Below are 23,466 nucleotides of genomic sequence, written 5' to 3'. Positions count from 1 at the left end.
CTTTCTACAACAATCCTCTGCGGGGTCTAAACCACTGAGCCTCTTGGGCTTGCTGATCATAAGGTCAGCAGTTCAAATCCGTGCAACGGGGTGAGCTCCCGTCACTCTGTCCCAGCTCCCGCCAACCTAGCAGTTCGAAAGCACTCCAGTGCAAGTAGATAAATCAGTACCGCTGCAGTGGGAAGGTAAACGGCGTTTCCGTGCACTCTGGTTTCTGTCATGGTGTCCTGTTGGACCAGAAGCTGTTTAGTCATGCTGACCACAAGACCCAGAAAAGCTGTTTGCGGACAAACACCAGCTCCCTTGGCCTAAAAGCAAAGTAAAGCACTGCACCCCACAATCAAATTTGACTGGACCTAACCACCCAGGGGTCCTTTACCTTTTTTACCACTTCCACACATTATACTTGAGACATGGAGCACATCCTTTCAAAAACCCTTTAGCCAATTTTCTACATGGTCAAACTTTAAGCCAATCACAAGCAGTAAATCTTTGCAATACTCTTGTGAGGCACGAGGTAGACACCAATCCTACATACCACTGCTGGAGTCAACTCTACCACTGGGAAAGGCAAGTCACACCTCAGACATGATCCATTCTATTTTTTATCAGGCAAGCGCCATTTCAATGTTCTGTCTGAAACACCAATGATATTTGAGCCATTTCTGTCAGCAGTGGTCACAATTTCAAATTTAGGCTCCAAAGCCAAACCCCTCCCCCACAATACAGAAATAAAAACAAAAAACTACATTTCTTGCTATGAGACGTGCTGGTTAAATTACTCCAAATCAGGCTTGGAAGTAAATCTCAGGGAGTTAACTAAAGCCCATCTCAAAACTGAGGCAAGCTGCACGAGCCCCCAAATTCTCCTTCACCTCATATTTTGGATTTGCTTACAGAGTTTTCCAGATTTCTCTATTTTTTCCCTGGATAATTCTAAATTAACTGTAGCAAGCAATGGAAGATGTGCCCATCCTCTATTTGCTGCAAAGGAACTGAACACAGATCTAAGGTATGTGCTGTTCTATGCATTCCTCTCCAATATCGCTGACCAGCACGAGTAACTAACTTACCTAGAAATGTGGAGCAAACAACGTCATATCTTGATTTCATTCTTGGTTTATAGCTTTAAAAACGTTGGCAGGTATTACAGAGAAGTTATGAGAAGAAGACCACACCACTGAATTAGCATTAAGCATTTCCCTACTGCCTTGATCTCTTTCACCAGCAGATGGGATTTTGGACTTTATTGGGAAGACTGAACTGAGTAATGTTGGCAGCCAAATATAGCCTCCACATTTTAAATCCTTTTTGCATCAGAAAAGATGCAAAATAAGACAATATAAGGGAAGTAGTGCGGTATGCCTCTACATTGTGTTTTAGGCTTCTTGGTGCATTAACCCTCTGTTTTCCTATCATGAGTTTCTACCACTCCTCCAAATCTCTGCTTGCAAGATGCCTTGGATTTTTCCACCCTATGAACCGCAGCTATATACTGTGGTACCTCGGGTTACATATGCTTCAGGTTACATACTCCACTAACCCAGAAATATTACCTCAGGCTAAGGCCTTTGCTTCAGGGTGAGAACAGAAATCGTGCTCAGGCGGCGCGGCAGCAGCAGGAGGCCCCATTAGCTAAAGTGGTGCTTCAGGTTAAGAACAGTTTCAGGTTAAGAACAGACCTCCGGAACGAATTAAGTACTTAACCCGAGGTACCACTGTACATGCCCAGATTGGTCAAAGAGAACAGCAGCTAGGAACATATGTAGAAAGCTGCCTTATTCAGACAAGTCTCTCTTAGCCCTAGCTAAAGATGCCAGGGGCTGAACCCAGAACCTTCTGAATTGCTCTGCCACTGACACATAGACCTTCCCCCTCAAAGTCCAAGAAACACCTTATCCAAATGCTAAAAGGATGTCTAGTGTCAAGACAGAGAAAGATGACAAAATACTTCTGGCTGCTGAGCAGGTCCATCAGTGCTTCAGGTAGCAGAAGTCAACCGATTCATGGGCATCTCTGAAAAAGAGCAGTTTAGCAAGGAAAGTTGATGAAACCTTGCTTTTCATGCATATATATATATATATATATATATATGCAGGTTTTGGTGTCTTCGGGTGTCTTCCCGTGTAAGAGTCGGGGTGTCTGGGCGACGTTTCGACGAGGTCTCACTCGTCATCTTCAGGCTGGTGCTTTCGGCTTCTTGTTACTGGAACAGAGCAGAGTCCAGTAACAAGAAGCCGAAAGCACCAGCCTGAAGATGACGAGTGAGACCTCGTCGAAACGTCGCCCAGACACCCCGACTCTTACACGGGAAGACACCCGAAGACACCAAAACCTGCATTCCTGTACCCATGAAAATCTACGAAAGCATATATATATATATATATATATATATATATATATATATATATATATATATATGCAGGTTTTGGTGTCTTCGGGTGTCTTCCCGTGTAAGAGTCGGGGTGTCTGTGCGACGTTTCGACGAGGTCTCACTCGTCATCTTCAGGCTGGTGCTTTCGGCTTCTTGTTATATATATATATAATGCCTGTTTTTAATCTGGCAGCCCATGTGAGATGCTGGCAAACAGGAAATGCACCCGAAAACAAGTCAGGGTAATACAAGATCTCCAGTAGAAGCAAGGAGCATTAGCAAAATGGGTAATTCTGCTGCTATGTCATCTAGACAGCATCTTAAAAAGCAGAGACATCACCTTGCCAGCAAAGGTCGGTATGGTAAAAGCTATGGTTTTCCCAGTAGTGATGTATAGAAGTGAGAGCTGGACCATAAAGAAGGCTGATCGCCGAAGAATTGATGCTTTTGAATTATGGTGCTGGAGGAGACTCTTGAGAGTCCCATGGACTGCAAGAAGATCAAACCTCTCCATTCTGAAGGAAATCAGCCCTGAGTGCTCACTGGAAGGACAGATCGTGAAGCTGAGGCTCCAATACTTTGGCCACCTCATGAGAAGACCCTGGTGTTGGGAAAGATGGAGGGCACAAGGAGAATGGGATGACAGAGAACGAGATGGTTGGACAGTGTTCTCGAAGCTACCAGCATGAATTTGACCAAACTGCAGGAGGCAGTGGAAGACAGGAGTGCCTGGCATGCTCTGGTCCATGGATTCATGAAGAGTTGGACACGACTAAATGACTAAACAACAACAACATGTCATCTTCTGCAGCCTTGAACATAACACTGCATGGTTCCCTGAAACTTAAAACCCATGGATGTGGGGTCACATTGCTAGAACTTCACAAGTCATCCTGCAACAAAATCTGACACTGAAGACACTATTGCCCCAAACCCCTGGCCTACCTGGCGGCAAGTCAGTATATCAAGTCCCCAGTCCAGGGTCCATCCATGTGTCCAAAGTCCAAACCAAAGCACAGTCCCTCAAAGACCCTGGAACATCCAAGCAGAGGCCTGTCAACATGCAAGCACAGCACCTCAGCCCTGATTGCCTTTTGTACTTTCCATGCTGATTGCAGCATCTGGGTTTGATGAGGCAGGTGACCCTCACCTGTTCCAAGCCTCCTTCAGCTGAGGAATCACACCCCTCCTCCCAGAGCTAGTGAGCCACACCTGGCCAGCTATGGAGCTGAGCTGTGGGCCCTTGCCTGCCTCTATCTCCTGAAGACCCTGTCAGCTGCTCCCTATGTCTCAGAGCCTGAAGTGTTCAGGGAGACAGGGGCCCCTCTCGCTCTGGGTCCCTGCTGGTCTGGTTCCTGTGCACTGGGCCCCTTCCCCTGTCACCCTGTGAGTACGTCCCTTTTAAAAAATTAATTTTTATTAAATTTTCCACTTTAACAATCCAATCACATTAAATATTCCAAATTATACATATACATATCAAATAATCCAAATATTCTGCCAGATTATAAAATTTTAATAGGACTTCCCATGCTTCAAGTTTGGAGGGTTCTGATCATCTCATATCTCCACTGCTTTTCATTGTCACTTCCAATGGTTCCTCCAATTCTTCCTGTTGTTATTCCTTCTTTTGCGGCCTCTGAGTTGTTCCCACAAGCGAGTTAAAACAGGCAATGATGTGTTTCTGTGTGGATTCCCCTCTATAAGTTTGCAGCATCTCACACGCTGGTGTTTCTGCCGAATCAATCCAAAGGTCTTTTTGCTGCTGGCAGCCGCCATCTTCACTCAGTTCCAATGAAATCAAGTCAAAGCGTCTGCTCATCAATTTTCCCCACCCTGTGAGTACTTCCTACACCAACCTCTCCTCATCCCCAGCTTGCCCCAGTGTGTCCCAGTCCTGGCAACCCCCTTTGCCAGCATCCTCTTTCTCCTCCCTGTTGGCCTGCCAGTTCATGGCAGCTGTTATTTGTGTTACAGATCAAGTGTAGTTTTCTTTCAATGGTTGCAATAAATATATGAATTAAATGTGACAAAACTATCAAAGAAGTAAATGCACCAGTAAAATCAAAGCACACAGGTTAATTTGGATGCTTCAGTCGTTTTTGTTATGGCACAAGGGTATCATGAACACACAAACCTCAACTTAAATCCACAGCGAGGCCTGTGGTGAGGGGAGAGCTATGGGACAGAAAGTGATGGCACTGGCCTCTAGCCAAGGCATATGTCCTGAGAATGCTTCCTGTGAGATGTGGGCCTTCTGGCCATTAGAAGAAGATCAAGTGACTTGAGAGCTACTGAAATGAAATTGCCCAGTCTCCCATGAGAAGAACGCGCTGGATTGGCCCATCTAGTCTAGCATCCTATTCTCACAGTGGAGGAGGAATATATCGTCAGTTTGCATTTCTTAGTATAGAAAGAATAGGTCTTTCCTATTCTACTTAATTCAAGAGGGTTCTGGAAGCTCCTCTGTGCAAAAGAAACAAGCAGAAGGTTCATGTATTTGAGTTATTCCTTCAGAGAAACTTCATACAGCTGGTTTCAGCTGGTTCTGTTATCTCTATCTGTCGAGGTCATGCTGACTATAATAGTGAGGCCAGAAGGAGCCTGGATTCCACTTTATCTTTCTGTCTCTTTTCCTTCTGGACTGTTGTTCTGTACCTAGTATGCTTAGTGTTAAGGGTTTAGACTTACTATAAGTTATAGTAAGTTTAAGTCTGCTGCAACTGGATTTCTTATGGACAGTGCCAATCCTGAATGTATTGGATTTGTGACCATTATGTTCATTTGCCTTCAGTAGAAGCAAAGCTATGTTGGATGAAATATTGCTTGCCTCTGGTCTATTTTTGGGAATCCTGAAACATGTTTAAGTTTTTACTCTGCTAACTATACATTGGAATCTACTCTGCATCAATAGTGAGTAGTATTCCAAGAAGAAAAAGAGGAGTTTGGATTTGATATCCCTCTTTATCACTACCCTAAGGAGTCTCAAAGGGACGCGGGTGGCGCTGTGGGTAAAACCTCAGCGCCTAGGACTTGTCGATCGTATGGTCGGCAGTTCGAATCCCTGCGGCAGGGTGAGCTCCCGTCGTTCGGTCCCAGCACCTTGCCAACCTAGCAGTTCGAAAGCACTCTTAAGTGCAAGTAGATAAATAGGTACCGCTTTATAGCGGGAAGGTAAACGGCGTTTCCGTGTGCTGCGCTGGTGCAGGCTCGCCAGAGCAGATTCGTCACGCTGGCCACGTGACCCGGAAGTGTCTCCAGACAGCGCTGGCCCCCGGCCTCTTAACAAGATGGGCACGCAACCCTAGAGTTGGACACGACTGGCCCATACGGGCAGGGGTACCTTTACTTTAAGGAGTCTCAAAGTGGCTAACATTCTCCTTTCCCTTCCTCCCCCACAACAAACACTCTGTGAGATGAGTGGGGCTGAGAGACTTCAGAGAACTGTGACTAGCCCAAGGTCACCCAGCAGCTGCCTGTGGAGGAACTGAGACGCGAACCTGACTCACCAGATTACGAGTCTACCGCTCTTAACCACTACACCACCATGACACATATCCATCAGAGTTAGTAGTCAATGGTGGCCTTATTTTCCCTGAATTTGCCTAATCCCATCCAAGATGGCAGCCATCACAGTCTCGCATGGGAACAAATTCCACTGCCCAGCGATGCACTGTGCAAAGTAGTACTTTCTTTTGTTTGTACTGAATCTTCATCTCCACTGGATGTCCCCAAGTTCTGATGTCATCAAAAAAGGAGAAAACCTACTTTCTCCATGCCACAAGATCTGAGTGGTGGTGGTGATGATGATGATTTAGAAGAGGCCTATCTGTCCTTCATGGCTTGTCCTTTATGGCTTCACCTCCATTTCAGGCTGGGCAGGAAGTGCAACCTACCCAATCTATCAGGGTTATCCCAGGGTTGTATACTACAACTCTCATCTCTGGCTATTAGCCATGCCTACTGGCGCTGATGGGAGTTGTAGTTTAGTGACATTTGGAAGGCCAAAAGTTCTCCATACCTGTCTTAAGAGATTGAGTTTGAGATCCAGGGCCCCTTCCTACCTCTTCTTTATTACATGTTAATCCATTTATTGACTGTAGAAATTAAATAAAGCTGTGGACAATTTGTACTCTGAGGCTGGTGTCTGCCTCTTTCTTTCCATCTTCAGCCTAAAGCATTACTTCTAATGGACATAATACAACTTTTAAATGGAAAATAATGTTTCAGAAGATTGCACCTCCTTCCCAGCTTCTCTTTTAAAACGAGGAACTTTTCTCTTTTGAAAAGTAACAAAACATGTTCTTTCATTCTGTGCAAAGTTGATTGATTCAGAATGATGGCTGAAAAAGTTATAACTTGCATAATGGCTTTTCAGAATGCATTCTGAATATTAAATTCATTTAAATTTAGTAATCACCCAGCTGCACTTCAGACAGCAACGCTTTAACAGAAAGATTAACGAACATTTGGGCTACAGTTTAATCCCTTCAGATTTTAGTATGCAAAATGGAAACTTTTATAAATTAGACTATTTTTCTGCATCCCAATTAGGTGTCAAGGTTCACATAGCTTTAACAGTAACTCTGAGGCAGATTAGTCATAGTAATTTCTCCCTTTAGAGCCATTGACTTTCAGAAAAAAATATCAAACATTTAGTGGTCTAGTATTTTATAGGCACTGGAAAGATTCTTTCGGAGGCCTCTTTCTAATGAGAACCTGTTTCCTATTCAGTCAAATTTGGTCTCATTCATTATATCAATATGTTTATTTTCTCTTGTGGATTTACATAAGAATGTAAGAGCTCCACACCAAAGGCCTCCTGTGGACAAACATCCTATTCTCAAAGTGGTCAACCAAATACCTTTGAGAAGCAGAAAACAGGACATGTGGCAATTTCCACACCTTTATTCCCCAGCAACATTCAGAGGCATATGGTTTCTGATACTTTAGGTAGGACAGAGCCTTACCCTCCATGAAACAAAGTCAGACCACAGTCACCAAATGACAACTAAATTTGGTGCAAAGATCTCTTTGGGGGGGGGGGAGAAGTGGAGAAAAATGGGACATCTTTTTTAAAAAAATGACAATATTTATTAACTTACAAATCAGGGGCTACAATTGGTTATTGATTTGGACCTCCTCCACAGCCTTCTTTATTTGATTGACATACTTCCCTAAAACATGGAAACCATTTTCTTGTGGCACAGTGGTTTGCTTTCCTAGGGTTGCAATACTGTACATCAAGAATTTCCCAGACGTGGCCAGGATCCGGCTGTCGAAAACAGTATCTGGGAGGAAATCACTGAAACATCTGGGAAAATCCAGATGTATGGCAACCCATTAAAAGGCAAATTTCATTAAAGAGCTCCAAAACTTCAACTCTTTCTTTCTTTCTTTCTTTCTTTCTTTCTTTCTTTCTTTCTTTCGCAGCTCAGCAATTTTTGTGTCTAAATTTTCACTTTTTGAAATATGGCAACCCTAGATTTCCGACACTCCGCTTGGGAATTGCTATCCTGTGATCATCGTGAATGCTGGACCTGCCATGATGGACAATACTTCTTCACAGTGGATAAGGCACTGGGCTGGATCCTTAGTCACAGAGGTATCAGGGACACAGGCAGCGCTGTGGTCTAAACCACTGAGCCTCTTGGGCTTGCTAATCGGAATGTCGGCAGTTCAAATCCACATGATGGGGTGAGCTTCCATTGCTCTGTCCCAGGCTCCTGCCAACCTAGCAGTTTGAAATCACACCAGCGCAAGTAGATAAATAGGTACCACTGCGGCGGGAAGGTAAACCGTGTTTCCGTGAGCTCTGGCTTCCATCACAATGGTCCATTGCACCAAAAGTGGTTTAGTTATGTGGGCCACATGACCCAGAAAAGCTGTCTGAAGACAAACACCAGCTTGCTCGGCCAGAAGCGAGATAAGAGCTGCACCCCATAATTGCCTTTGACTGGACTTAACTATCCAGGGGTTGGTTTACCTACCCCGTTACAGGGGTCCAGAAGGGGTGACTCTGTCCGGGAGTTCACTAATGGGCCAAAAAAACCTCTCCCAATGGTGACCTGTGTGGGATTGTGACGCCCAATTCATGTTGGGGGCACAAGTTCAACCCCACCAGGTTCCTATCACAATCTGGACTGCCTGATGTGGGATACATGCCCAATTAGGGCTGCCATACATCTGGAATTTCCCAGACATAGCCAGGATTCAGCCCTCATAAACAGCATCCACGTGGAAATCGCGGAAATGTCCAGGAAAATCCAAATGTATGGCAACCCATGTCAGAAGTGTAGATTTTGGCAAAAGCTTTTGTGTCCGGATTTTCACTTTTTGAAATATGGCAGCCCTACGCCCAATGCTTTAGCCAAACCTACTCTTTCCTGTAATCAAAAAAGTAGTGGCCTCATTCATCCCTACACCAGTCTCTTGTGTCATTCTTGGGGCCTTCCCTTCACCTGTGACACCCAATGACAACTGGCAACTGTGATCATTGTGAGCACTGGACCATTCACAACGGACGGTACTTCTTCGCACAGTTAAAACTCTAGAATTCAGATGTAGACATGGCCTCCAACTTGGATGGGATTAAATGGGGTTAGGAAAATTAATGAAGAACAAGACTATTGATGGCTGCTAGTCACAATGGCCAAGATGGTTGGACAGTGTTCTTGAAGCTACCAGCATGAGTTTGACCAAACTGCGGGAGGCAGTGGAAGACAGGAGTGCCTGGCTTGCTCTGGTCCATGGGGTCACAAAGAGTCGGATACGGCTAAGCAACAAAGTCACAATGGCCCTGTCATACCTCTAAGTTCAGGGTGCCCCTGAATACCAGCTGCTGGACATCAACAGTACTGTTGTGCTGAACTCCTACTTGTAGTCTTCCCATAGGCAACACCTCTGCTGCTGTGAGACCGGGATGCTGGGTCTTTGCTCTGTTCCAGCAGCCACTCTTCCATACGTTCTCAAGTCATGTCTCAGATTAAAGAGCATTCTTCCAGTATCACCTTTTAGCCTTCTCTTAAATTGAATCTCTACAGAGGCAGCGCTTCTTCTCTTGCCAGCTCCTCAATGTTTTCCATCCTAGTTTCTGCTTATGAGAGAGGAGGAGACTCTCAGATCCCCCAAATATTTCTTTACAAATTTTGCTGCATGGCTGCCAAAGTTCCTAATACTGGAGGGGCTTGCTGAATGTTAAGGGCAGTCTTGCATATGCAAAACATTAGGGCATTGCTTTTCAGCCACATAGAATAATAGAATTGTAGAATTGGAAGGGACCCTAAGGATAATCTAATCCAATCCCCTGTCCCATACAGGGATCAAACCTGCAACCTTGGTGTTATCAGCACAGTGCTCTAACCAACTGAGCTATCCAGGTTTAAATGTTGTGCTTGGTTTCTTTTTTCCTTCTATGTCCAGCAGTGTGACAAAAGTGAGCTAATACAACTCTCCACAATATAAAAATGCCAATTGTTTGGGGGCAAAAGTTCCAGCAAAACAAACTGCAGTCAGTATGAAGTATTCTTTATAGTACAGACTATGTTCCTCTTCATCTGTAAAACCAGGTTGCTTTGGCAGGTCTCTCTTCACACACACACACACACACACACACACACACACACACACAGCCAGTGCCAACACTGTTAACTGCCAAGATACTTTGCTTTTGGTGAACGCTGTTTGGAATCTCAGGGCCTCAAAATTATATCAAATAACCGGAAGGTCCTGCGCAGATCATAATAATCCCGCAACAACCAAAATCAGCCTGCGCCCAAGTTTTCCGCACCACATCCAGGACCAAAATATGTGAAACAGATAAACAATTGGCCCTTAAAAATGAACTCAAACATGTTTTCCAGAAATTAAGAGTCACGTTTCCACCATAGGGATATGAAGGCAAATGACTGGCCTATCTGAGCTCTGAACATGCTTATCTTATACTGGGCAATATCCAGAATTTTCTATGCTAGTCCAGTGAGTGTCAGATTTCCAGATAGGTGGACACACATATAAACTTTTGGTTTCCCCACCAGCTACACCTAGGATCTTCCTATTCCTTCCATTTTATAAAAGATGGAACTAGGCTACCTTCAACAGCAATAATTTGAGCTGATTGTTCCACCCCATTCGAAGTGGCCTATATAATAAACATCTCCATTAAGCTTTCTTAAGAGTGCCACAAGTGATTTCATTACATCTGCATAGAATAAAGAGCTTAGGGGACATTTTCATAGTTGGATTGTGTCTACCAGAAGATATGAGCCATAGCTCATAGCCTATCACTGTGATGCATTTTGAATTCTACAGATAATACCCCACCTTAAAAGCAGCCAAATGAAGCCTGATAAGATATTTCAGCAGGCTCTACATTCTTTTATTACTGTTACCAAGAGAAATGAGATTTCAATCATAGCGCTCTGCAAAATTAGGTAAGTTTTTGCAGTAGAGAAATGAATTATGCTTAATTCATCTGGCACAGGATACAGAAAAACAACAATGTTACACTAATGGGCCACCAAGTGGCCTATTAAGCTGTATTCTCAGAGGTATAATTTTGAATGCAGTTGATATTTCAGCCTGCAATACGCAATTGATGTAATATACTGTTCATTTTCAACACATGAGTAGCTAATGGGTAGATTAATTAAATGCTGATTACTTACGTATTAGCAAACTTATAACTAAAATATACTATCCTGCTAAATCATGAATTTGGTCCTCTAAATCCTGTCCCCTCCTTTCCCCTGACTGGCTGCTGTAGCAAGTCCTCAGCAAGCCACACATAATTATACTAGGCTTTCAGCACCGATCATTGCTCTTAATTCAATAATCCAATTTTAAAAGATCAACTTTTAAGAGGATTTGAATTTGTGCTAGCCTCGGCGCAAGGGAATCGGCGCTCAAGACTGCATGAGATTTAAAGGCATGCACTTGTATGGGGATCCCATTACCAGTGGCAGCAGCTGGAGCACAGAGAGCACACAAGAGCAATCCCCTGCCACTGTTTGCATGCACAACCAAGGATCAGACATCTAAACCTGCGATAGGGATGAATGAATCTGTCAATTGAAGTTTCTCTCCATTTCTCATTTTTCCATTCTGAAGTGCAGTTCACAATTCCACATCACAGTGTGGTTTTCTTAAAAGCCCGCAGTAAAATTTTACACACACACACACACACACACACACACACACACACCTTAGTGTGAATTTCTTCTAAATATACATGTCAGCATGCAGTTTACCCCAATCTACACATTTTTGCAAAGAATTTCTACATGTTATTTTTCCAAAAATATATACACAATCTTGGCATTTGGCCCTGGTGGAGCAGGTTAAAATGCTCATCTAGTACAGAATCCTTTTGTCACAGTTACAGACGCTTCAGGTTACAGACTCCACTAACCCAGAAAGAGTAACCTCAGGTTAAGAACTTTGCTTCAGGATGAGAACAGAAATCACGCAGTGGCGGCGCAGCGGCAGCGGGAGGCCCCATTAGCTAAAGTGGTACCTCAGGTTAAGAACAGTTTCAGGTCAAGAATGGACCGCCAGAACGAATTAAGTTCTTAACCCGAGGTACCACTGTAGTTATTAGAGCTTCTTCTGGTAGCAATTTTTTCCAGAAATTATCAGGCTAAATACCAACACTAATTTAATGAACAGGTAAGTCCTAGAGCCCTAACTGTGGTAACTACTACTACTACTACTACTACTACTACTACTACTAATCATCATCATCATCATCATCATCATCATTTATTATTTATACCCCACCCATCTAGCTGGGTTTCCCCAGCCACTCTGGGCGGCTCCCAACAGAATATTAAAAACACAATAAAACATCAAATGTTAAAAACTTCCCTAAACAGGGCTGCCTTCAGATGTAGTCTAAAAGTCATATATTGAGTGAAATTGTTTCAGTCTAATGCTCTGCAAGATGATATCATTCAGGAATATCCAGAGAAATGGCTGTACCTTATAAATGAATACAAGGAAACTTGAGGAGGGAGGGGGGAATAAAGAAGTTAATGTAAGAATACCATTATGTCTCTAGCAGTTGCCTCAAAAATAGAATTTTTAAAAATCTAGGGATTCTTGGAACTTTAAATATTATGCTGTAATGAGTGGCTGGTTCTGAGTGTTGCTCCTAACAGTTTTAAAACAAACCAATAAAAATACAAGCATACAGAAATGTTCAGGAAGAAATGGTAGTGATGTTAGCTCCTGGTAACCATTTTCAAAACAAACTGTTACAGCAATAAAAATAATAAACACATTAAAGCTTCCATGGCACACAAAGATTTCTACAGGGTTCTGTGGCCCAATTCTAATAACTTTTGTTTTTTGCTATCTCTTTTATTGTCTATATCCAGGGCTTATAATAAAAACGTGTGCATCTGCATGAAATAGATAGAAGTCACAGAATTTCAAAGCAAGCCCAGGAGAAAAAGAAGCATTTTAACTACATTCACAATTGTACTTAAAATGCATACAGGAGAAAATAAAATTGAAATCTACTATGATATAATGGCATTATAAATAATGGATAAAAGGAACAAGATCACAGCTTTCAAGTTTTTCTGCTGCAATACTGAGGCTCCTTATCAACCCCCCCACCAGCAATTCTCCCTTCTCGATTCCACGTGTAATTCCCAATACTTACCCATTAATAAGAGTTACCTACACACACCTGGCTGGTTAACTATCAGCCTGTTGACTAATTTGCATTAGGAACATTACCTTTATTGAGCAAAACTACTGGTGAATAGGCAAAAACGTGAAACTCTAGCAGCCTTTACTATATATAAATAAAAGAGGGCCAATGCCTCTTGTTCCTTTCCAACTTGGAGAGATGAAGCAATGGGGAAGGAGGGAATGCTTAAAATTTTAACCTTCTGCCAGCATCTGCTTAGAAAGCCCACAGGATGAAAAGTGCTTTGGAAATAAACATTGCTTCGCTCTCACTCTTTCTCTCAAAAAAAGTCATCCAGGTTTTGTTAGTTGAGCTTTCAGAAGCCATTAGAATGGATGGCTTACTTCTTTGTTCCACCAAGGTTGTATTTACTAAAAGATCTATGTGACAAGTGCGGTTTCAGCATTCTGTATTGCCAGGTGTAAATAGGAGCTTTGAGGGAGAATGTATTTTGAATAGTCTCTGGGTGTTTCTTAAGGGTTATTATTGTGCACAGCAGGGGGGTGGGAATCCAGCTTTCTGTTTAAATGCAAATCCAAAGTCAGACAGAGATATGATTTAATTGTTTAGAAGACAGTCCTTATTTGATGTACAGTGGTACCTCGGGTTAAGAACTTAATTTGTTCCGGAGGTCCGTTCTTAAACTGAAACTGTTCTTAACCTGAGGTACCACTTTAGCTAATGGGGCCCCTGCCACCACCGCCACTGTGTGATTTCTGTTCTCTTCCTGAAGCAAAGTTCTTAACCTGAAGTACTGTTTCTGGGTTAGTGGCGTCTGTAACCTGAAGCGCCTGTAACCTGAAGCGTATGTAACCTGAGGTACCACTGTATTCTAGATGCCTTGGGGAAATAAACCTACTAAATACTTTTGTAAGCCAGAAAAGGTTGAGAAGTAGACCTGCTCCCCATTCCTTGTGGTAAGCTTGGGCCATTTGACTACAGGTAGTCAAATAGGGGGGCGTGGGGCGGTCTAAACCACTGAGCCTAGGGCTTGCTGATTGGAAGGTGAGCAGTTCGAATCCGCACGACAGGGTATTGCTCGGTCCTAGTTCCCGCCAACCTAGCAGTTTGAAAGCATGGCAAAGTGCAAGTAGATAAATAGGTACCGCTATGGTGGGAAGGTAAACGCCGTTTCCGTGCCCCGCTCTGGCTTCGCCAGAAGTGGCTTAGTCATGCTGGCCACATGACACGTAAAAACTGTCTGCGGACAAGCGTCAGCTCCCTTGGCCAGTAAAGTGAGATGAGTGCCGCAACCCCAGAGTCGTTCGCGACTGGACTTAACTGTCAGGGGTCTTTTACCTTTACCTTTTTAGTCAAATAGGAGCTCCCCCCATATCAGCTAAGCAGTTCAATCAAGCCCCTCTGGACCACACACAAGCCTGAGATGAATTGGGGATCACATTGGGCTGGTTGATGTATCTCAGCTGCTTCTTCCTCTCCTGAGGTGGGAAGGAGCAGCCAAGATAAATTCCATGCATTGCGATATTATCAGCATATCACAGTATTTGGTAGGGCTGCCATACGTCTGAGATTTCCCAGACGTTACCAGGATTTCAAAGGCGGAAATGACATCTGGGGGGGGGGATTTCTAGAAGGCAGTGGTTTTACTTTTTGAAATATGGCAACCCTATATTTAGCAGGTGAAATATCACCATGTTGAAAAGCAGTTACAAGTATCGCCCAGCCCTATTGACGGCCAACAGCTGTAGCTGTTATCCTGTTCAATATTAGAGGAATCACAACCAATTCAGACATATAGAAGATAACAACTATTGAATACTACAGCCTAGTTTCTGATACTCTCCCCCCACTTTTAGGAAACCGCCACTCCCCATCACTCTTTGGATTATGTAAACACAGTAAAAGTTCTTCCGCCTGTTCAGGAAAGGAAAAAGACTAGCTGGTCTTCCACTTGTCCGGACTTTGTACCTCACCCATAATGCTTATCTGAAGATTTCACAGCCACATCAGGATGAAGAAATGGGCACTGGGGCCTCAAAGTTTGGTGTGCTTGCCCTCCTGCCCTCCCTGCCCCCTTCAGGCCTATGGGGAACAGATTGAGAAAGCAGGAAGAACTCACACATGGCCAGCAGATAGGTGATATGTAAGGACAGCAGGAAAATTCCTTCATTTAGACAAAATAACGCATGTTCAGTAGGCACACCATAACACAATTCCTCATAGGGTAATAAAGGAAAAGAAAAGGCCTATTTACATTTGAAAGCAATGAGCTAAACAATGAACTTACGTTTGCTAAAAGTGAAAAATAAATAAACTGAGTAATTAGAGGAAAGTTTTGGTAACAAGGGCAGATCAGACAGTGGAACCAATTCCTTAATGAGGTAGTTACTGCTAACTAAACAGAAGTGTTGCAGCCATAATATTTCCCATACAAGTAGAGCGAGTAATTAATTTCTTCAGCCATGATGTTTTATTTAAGGCATGTCTCCAAAAAAGAAAAGAAAAAAGGATATTGATATTACCCTCACCCCTCAGCAAAACTACAGACTACTTTTAGCCATTAAGTAGATCGTAAGGCAGCCTTCAAAAGGGAACATGATAAGAACAATTGTTCCGACAGCATTACAACTATTTCTTTAGAGAATACAAGCTTGTAAAAATCCTGATTTCCCAGTTTGCCCTTTCAGTATATCACTGTAGTGGAAAATGCAAATTGAGCAAAGCCCTCGTACCCACTCTCTCCTCCCTTCCCCCAATATCAAACAAGATTACTGTCAAGAGGTCCTCAGTTACCGGAACAGGCCATTTTGAAGGCATAAATTTGCTCTCCATTGGTTTTCATCAAGCAATCATGAACGCTGATTACATAAATTTAGCACTTTGCTGCTCATTTTTCTTTATGGGATTTCAGCCATGGATACATTGTCCTGTTTTTGCAGTTTCTCCACTCAACATACAGTGGTACCTCAGGATGAGAACGGGATCCGTTCCAGAGCCCCGTTCGCATCCTGAAGCAAACATAACCCGCATCTGTGCATGCGTGGGTCGCATTTCACTGCTTCCGCGCATGCACGTGACGTCATTTTGACTGTCTGTGCATGCATGTACGGTGAAACCCGGAAGTAACGTGCTCCGTTACTTCTGGGTCGCTGCAGAGCGCAACCCGAAAATACTTAACTTGAAGCACATTTAACCCGAAGTATGACTGTACTGCCCTGCTCAAGTTTACATAAAAATTAGTTCATGATTTGACAGGGTACAGCTTCTTGAAGATTCGGTGTTGCTCATTGCAACAGAGCGCTTTCAGACACATTTCAGTCGCAAGTGTGCAAATAACTACTATGACCAAAAAAAAAAAAATGGTCTGGGAAGTGGGGTGGATTGCGTTGGCTGGAAAAAGAAGCTGCATGTTTAAGCATTTGCTCACACTGGACAGGGTAGTGATTTGGAGTCTGGACCCAAGGGCAATGCAGAAGAACAGTCAAGACCAAGAAGACCGACCAGAAATGCAAGCACAATAGAGCTCAGGCAAACCTCCTTGATCAAGCAAAGCTCAGCTAATGTCGGGAGCTGGAGTCAGGCATTGGCCAGCAATAAAAAACACAGTGTTCGTGAAGTGAACACTATTTCAAAAAACCCCAAACAGTGCAGGCCTAGCGATCGCAGCAACTCTTCCCAGTAGGTCTTGCCCCAATGAGGCAGTTGCAAGGACTGAAGGTTCCTGCCTTTCGACAGCCGCCTACACCCCCTCTTCTCCAGGGGTTTTTCCAAGCAGTTGTGGACTGTGTCTGCATACAACCAAACTCTCCTCAGTACTTTTCATTTCTCTGCGTATTCTAGGAAACCAGGGGGAAGGGGAGGTGGTCACAGGAGGAGGGGGAGACCCCCTGGCTTCTTCAGCAGCCTGCCTCATCTCTGCCTCTTGGCCTGCCTCCTCTGCAGCCTCCACTTCTGCCTCCGATTCTGGACTGCTCTCTGCCACAGTCTCTTCCTGCTCACTAAACCCTGTTGCCCTTTCTGCTTCCAACATGACTTCCTCCCAGTCTTCTCCCTCTGACCACGCATTGCCGTCCCACCACCAATCCCCTGGCTCTGAGCCTTCTTCCCTTGTGTGATCCCTAACTGCTGCCTACCACCATTGCTCTGCATCCAGCCAGTCCATGATATCTAAAATAGGATCATTTTTAATACTTCTTCCTGAACAGGAAGAACCAATGGACACTCTGGGTGGGTGAAGTCAGGCCAGGTCTTGGTGGTTCTTCCATGAGTCTACGGTTACTCAGTTTCACCACAGAGGGCAGTAATCAGCAGCTGCTGAAAAAGTGCAGAGATCTCCTGTTTTTAGATCTTGCATTATGAATGTAGGAACAATAATATACAGTACAGTCATACCTCAGGTTAAATATCCTTCAGGTTGAGCGTTTTCAGGTTACACTCCATGGTGACCCAGAAGTAACGGAGCATGTTACTTCGGGGTTTTGCCACTCGAACATGTGCAGATGCTCAAAATGACATCACATGCATGTGCGGAAGCGGCAAAACATGACCCGCACACGTGAAGACGCACAGTCGTGTGTTACCTTCTACTCAGGATGTGAACGGGGCGCCGGAACGGATCCCATTTGCATCCAGAGGTACCACTGTACTTGCTTTGGTTAATGATACACATGTCCTTAACTACTCAGAAAACCCATCCCCTTCAAATACTATTAGCAATAATAAAATTTAGATTTTTTTATCCCATGCTTCTTCTTCCAAGGCTCTCAGGATGGTGCACAGGCTTACCTTTCCACATTTAATCCTCATAACAACCCCTTGATATGGTTTGGGCTAAGAACGCAACTGCCTCACCATGTGAGCTTCAAATCTAAGCAAATATTTGGTCCATGGCCCTAGTCTAACACTAACCCTGAAACCGCATTGCTTCTAAAGTTATCACATACAGCAGTACAGGGCCCAGACTTTAGTGTCCTTGCAGCAGACATCTATATACCCAACTTTGTACTCATACAGTTCTACCCCTCCTATCCGTTTCCTCCCCTTCGTTGAAAGTATGCCTGGTTCCCTACAGTAAATACTCTGAACAAAGCTTCAAAAGACTCTAGCATTCTGTTGTCAGTTTCCTGGTGTAGAAGGGAAGAGCTAAGCCTCAAGCTGGTGCTTAGGAGAAAAGCATTTATTCTGGCACGCAGGAAACCAGAGAGTAACCAGTGCATTTTGATTGGCACACTAGGGTTTTCATTCTTCCAGAATACAATCCTTCCCCTCCTAATACTGGCTTAAGGCTTGCCTCTCTTCTCTTGGATTCTACTTCTGGAATTATCTCTTCCTCTCTCTTTTGTTGCCAGTATGCTTTCAGACTCAATTCTTCTAGTTTCCCCCCATCGATTCTGAGTAGATGTTGTTTGGAATAGCCAAGACCAATGGCATTACCAATGGCACAGTCCTACTCTCTTTCAAGTGAGTTATTGCATAACTAAATGATCGCTGCAAGCACAGCCTCTCTTCTGCTGATAATTAGCCTTGTGATCAAGGTCTACTTTGTACTGGGAGCGTCACCAAATTTGCGCTGCAGGCCTGCTCTGCAGAATTGTCTCAAAGCGAACAGCCACCAGAATTAGGAAGCATATTCTTCAGACATTCAGTTTGGTCTATTTGTTCATTGATTCTACAGCTTGCCAAAATAGTCCATGTCTCAGTGTTGGGTACATATGACAAAAGGACTGTAATAAAATGTTCCCATTGGGGAAATGCTCCTTTATATCACCACAACAAAAGCTTGTGACTTGAAGTCTATTCAGAGTTCTGCAGAAGACTTTTTAAGCTCTTCATATGCCATTTCTAGTGTGGTATCATCTGTAATATGGGGGGAAAGCAGGAGGGAATTTGCCTCTCCACACTTAGCAATCTATAATTAGGCTTGCAAGCCTTTTGGCTTCGACCTCATGGTAATAAGAGATGTGTTTGAAAATGTTATAGCAAGAATGGGAAAAGATCCAGGGAAAGGCAGAAAAATTAAATAGAAGCCAGAATTAAATCTGATTTTCAATTTCCAAGGTCCTAGATCAATGTTGTTCAATACTTGATTTCTGGATTTTCATATTTGACAAATATTTTAGATGCTGTAAAATAAGCACTACTGTAGTTAGGGCACTCTATTATACTCCTAAAAACATGACTTTTTTAAAAAAAACCACATAAAATATATTAGTAAAAAATAAAAAATTGGTATATATAAAATAAAACATATTAGTATATATAAAATATATACTCTAGCTAACAATGCATCATATCTGCTGGGGTCTTCAGTAGTACTGAAAAAAGCTGGCTAACCCAGCTGAAAAATTGCTTATTAATCTTTGCAATCTTTTGTGATGATTCTCTGGTGTCCACCAATTGATATCTTTGTTTGTGCATTGCACATATATGACCTGCGATGAATGAATGCGATGAATATGCTTTAATTATTCTGTTGACTGAGTCAATTATTCTGTTATATGTAGGATATGATGAGCTATGCTCAGGAAACATTTTGCCACAAAAAATGACATATTCTAGCTCATGCACTAAATTTGTGCTGGTAGGATCAATGACACAAGCAGAGGTTTCCAGAATGAAGATGTTCCACTCTCCTCCAAAGGGTGTTTACCTGAGATAGCTAGGAAGTATGCAGAAGACAGGATGAAGTAGCTTAACTTTCAGGTGGATCAACTTTGGTGCAAAGTGATAAATGTGGTAAGGTACTGATGGTGAAGTTTCTATTAGGCACCAGACTTGGAAGGGTTGGACCATATGGAAACAAGGAGGTACTACTGCTTGGATAAGTAGATAATCAGCAGATTCCAGCCTACCAGTTTCTGAAAGCTTAAAAAGCTGGTGGTATTTCAGTGCCTGACTGAATTTTATTTCCATTTGGCTTCTTGTTGACTGCTTTATGGGGACGGCAGTCTTCTTTTCTCCTAATTAGCCAAGTCAGGGAAGTAAGCAGGCCCAAACATTCCGAGGGGAAAATTTTGATTGGCTCAAGTTCTTTGCTTATCTGTGTTGAGTATTCTTTCAGCAGATCTTTATACAGCCCTATCAGAATGTAGGGATAGTTGTCCAAGTCCAAATATTGTGCTCTTGTGCTGTTCAGCCACTCCTCCAACTCAGTCAAGTGAGCGGATCCCACCTTCTTTCCTAGCAGAGGGGATTGGGTGGGCTCGTTTGCCCTAGTTTCTGAGTTTCCCGATAGTAACTCCTGCTCCGGTCGGGCCTCAGGGACCTCGTTTTCTAAAGTTAAGCTGGTGGTATCTCGAATTCAGATTTTGAGAGTAGGGATGTCAGAGAATTCCAATGAAAACAAGAAACAGGAGTAGGAATTGTCTATGTTCTCTTATTCATCTCAGGTCCAGAGCAATAAATCAATCAGGTGAGCACAATTGGTATTCTCTACTGCAATATCACCATAGTGGAATGTGACACACATAACTTAATTGCTGGCAGAAGGCAAACTGCAGCAGAACAGAAACACTACTGCATATGACAAACCCAGAGCGGAGTAGAAAATGATGCCCTCTTACATCCCTAGCTGAGCAGAATGTGTCGAAATGTGACAAGATTTGTGCTGGACGTGGCAGCAGATCAGCAGCATGTCACCATCAATGTGGGGGAAGGGATAACATTTTCTGGTTGTTCGGAAAATCTTATGTTAAACCTCTGTCAACTCCAATCCCTAGGAGGCACTGAGCAAAATTAATAAATTGTATTCACACAATTAAGTAACCTTGAGCTCACACACTTACAAATAGTACTATAAAATTGGGGGCGGGGATTTTGGCACACACGCCTATGTTCCCACCCATTTTAGGCACTGCCCCAGGAACAACCATGTTCAACTTACCTCATAGTAACTTCGAACGGCGTTACAAAATGCTTCATCAGCCACAATTTGTGTCTCTCCATTTAGGAAGGCCTGAAAGCGCTCCTTCACAATCTGTAGCTGTTGCTTGTTCAGCTGGAGAGAAAGCAAAAATTCAGTCAGCAAAGCTACACGTTTTGATTCGTTCCAATATTTAAAAACTCTTAGTTGTCCCACACATCAATTTCCTCCTTTAACTCAGTATGCCATTACTTTCAATAACTGCTAGTAACCACACCTGGATAGATATTAGGGCTGCTATATGTCTGGAATTTCCCAGACATTCCCAGAACTTGGCAGCCATTTTAAATGTTCGGGAAATTTAAATGGCAGCCCAATGTGGGAGTGGGTTTTTCTGCCGGAATTTTTTAAAAAATGTTTAAAAACTGTTTTGGGGGCATAGCTGTCAATGTTTCCCTTTTTAAAAGGGAAATTCCCTTATTCCAAATAGGATTCCTCACAAGAAAAGAGAAAAGTTGACAGCTATGTTGGGGGGGGGGATATTTTGGAGAGAGAGAAAACACTCAACAAATATAGGCAAAAACAAACAAACCAATAAATAAAAAGCTCAACAACCTTTGTGTCCAGATTTTCACTTCCCAAAATATGGCAATCCTAAGATAAGATAGATAACACAATTTTGTTTATTCTACAAAATCTATGTAATTTGTTATACAGAACAGCTTTAATTTCATGTTCTGATAACCTACAGTCACACAATAATTTCCTACTACTTTTACCATTTCCCTGGTTAAAATGGACTCATCCCCTATGCTTAAAATCTGAAAAGTTTCCAACTGCACAGTGGTGTGAACACAAAGAGATGGAGGGAAGGGCATGTATGTTGATGCACTCTCACCCCCAACACATACACACACACTTCACTGTACACACTTTAAGCAGCAGAAATGAGCTTATGTGCACGATGGGAGAGATGTCATCAAGGCAGCAGCATGAATGGAGACTACAGGCCATATTACAAGAGTACTACGAAAACCAGGAAATTTAAATATACCTTTTCCCCCATTACTGTGAACCATTTCCCTGCCCAGAATCCCTAACTGGGACAAAACATGCCCCAGTTTTGCCTGAAGATTTTTCAGAACGATCACTCCAAAGATCAGCAACTAGCTTAACTGCTCAATCTAAACAAAACAAGTTTTTGTTTTCCCCCCTTCCACAAAACCCAAACAAGAATGAAAACCTTAAGACTTGCAGCACTAAAGGCGAACAATTACCCGCCACTTTTGTACATCAAAACCCACCATAAATAATAGTTAGGAGTCTTATGTCCTAGCAGTTGTGAGCCCAGACATCACGTTCCTCAGTCCCCAACCCCACAGAGAATCCAAAGACAACTGAGACTGGTTTTTGGATCAAAACAGGCTACATCTTCATTGAATACAGATGAAAGAGCCTTGGCTTGGGCAATTAAAAAATTCCAGCCCACCTGCCAGAAGTGATATTCTGGTCAATCTGTACAGGGGTTTCAAATAGGGCAATACCTGCAAGGACTGCTGTCTGGAAGAGTGCCATCAGTCTGGGCCCTGGCTGGGCATAAAGAAATGGCCGCTCCCCCCCCCCCAATCCCTTTAACAGGATACCCAGCGTTTGGAGAGGCACATAGAGACTACAACCTCCCCTCCATCCCAGGCTGAGGTTTCCCCAATGCCCAAACAAGTTGTGACGATTGCTATGAGGTAGGCAAAACCACCAGGCTGGATCCAATTTGACCGGTGGGCAAATTCCTACCTGGCCCCAGAACACGACGGCCACCTTAGCCACAGCAAGGTCATAAAACCATCACTTGAATTGAGGGAAGTGCCGCGGTCCGGTTCACGAGCAATCTAAGACCTGGTAGGGGACGTCAGGACCGGGGACAAGATGGTGGGGTGGGAGCAGGAACAGGGGTCTAGAAGGCAGGAGTCAGGAAGCCAAGAGTTCAAGGGTCAGAGAGCCAGGAGTCAAGAAGCCAAGGGTCTGAGAATCAGGAAGCAAGGAGTCAAAAAGTCAAGGGTCCGAGGATCAAGAAGAAGGGAGTCAAGAAGCCGAGGTTCGAAGATCAGGAAGCAAGAAGCCAAACGCAACAAGGCAGGAAGCGTGTTGCTGTGGCAAAGAGCCAAAGGGAAATGCTGACCTTATACCCCTTCCCAGCTCTTGCCACCAGGTGCTGTGAGTTACCAATCGGCTTAACCTGTGAGGCTGCGCCTTGCCTCTTCAGAACAAACTTAAGAAGGCCCCAGTCCTGCAAAGTCCTGTTGGTCACAGGGCCTGGCTCCTGCACACACTCCTGACAGGAAGGCAGGTGGGGAACCCGACAAGGGAAATAACAGGTAAGGGCTCCAGGTGTGGGCTGTTTAAATGGCCAGGTCATGGACCTGAGAGAAGCCTTCCTGCTCCATCAGCTCCACCCCGTGCCCCAGTCTGCACCTGAGCCTGCACTCCCATTTGCCAATCCCGGGTGAAGGCTAGGATTCAGCTCCAGATAGGCAGCCATGGGCTTACGCCTGAATCACCTGTCCGAACTAGATGCTG

At 43.6% G+C, this 23,466-nt stretch overlaps 1 protein-coding gene and 1 long non-coding RNA gene across 15 annotated transcripts in view; one reads left to right on the top strand and one right to left on the bottom strand.

Annotated features, from left to right (window-relative positions):
* LOC309541781 overlaps positions 1-23,466 on the top strand; it is a 575,734-nt gene that overhangs the window by 128,890 nt on the left and 423,378 nt on the right. Inside the window, exons 1-3 of one of the 2 annotated variants that reach the window (XR_014223927.1) lie at positions 22,792-22,841; positions 22,887-22,947; positions 22,985-23,223. This is a non-coding gene — a long non-coding RNA (uncharacterized lncRNA). Of the gene's footprint in view, positions 1-22,791; positions 22,842-22,886; positions 22,948-22,984; positions 23,224-23,466 lie in introns of those variants that run through there. The other variant, XR_014223926.1, reaches the window with a different exon arrangement.
* CADPS2 (calcium dependent secretion activator 2) overlaps positions 1-23,466 on the bottom strand; it is a 367,142-nt gene that overhangs the window by 258,952 nt on the left and 84,724 nt on the right. For all 13 annotated transcript variants that reach the window (XM_082239470.1, XM_082239476.1, XM_082239475.1 and 10 more), the window contains exon 2: positions 20,914-21,027. In XM_082239470.1, coding sequence (XP_082095596.1) covers positions 20,914-21,027 — 114 coding nt within the window. The remainder of the gene's footprint in view (positions 1-20,913; positions 21,028-23,466) is intronic.

The sequence above is a fragment of the Podarcis vaucheri genome (genome assembly GCF_965113315.1).
Source record: "Podarcis vaucheri genome assembly, chromosome: 10".
Classification (NCBI taxonomy): Eukaryota; Metazoa; Chordata; class Lepidosauria; order Squamata; family Lacertidae; genus Podarcis; species Podarcis vaucheri.
Note: the sequence above shows the minus strand (reverse complement) of the source record. Positions and strands in the feature narration are given on the sequence as shown.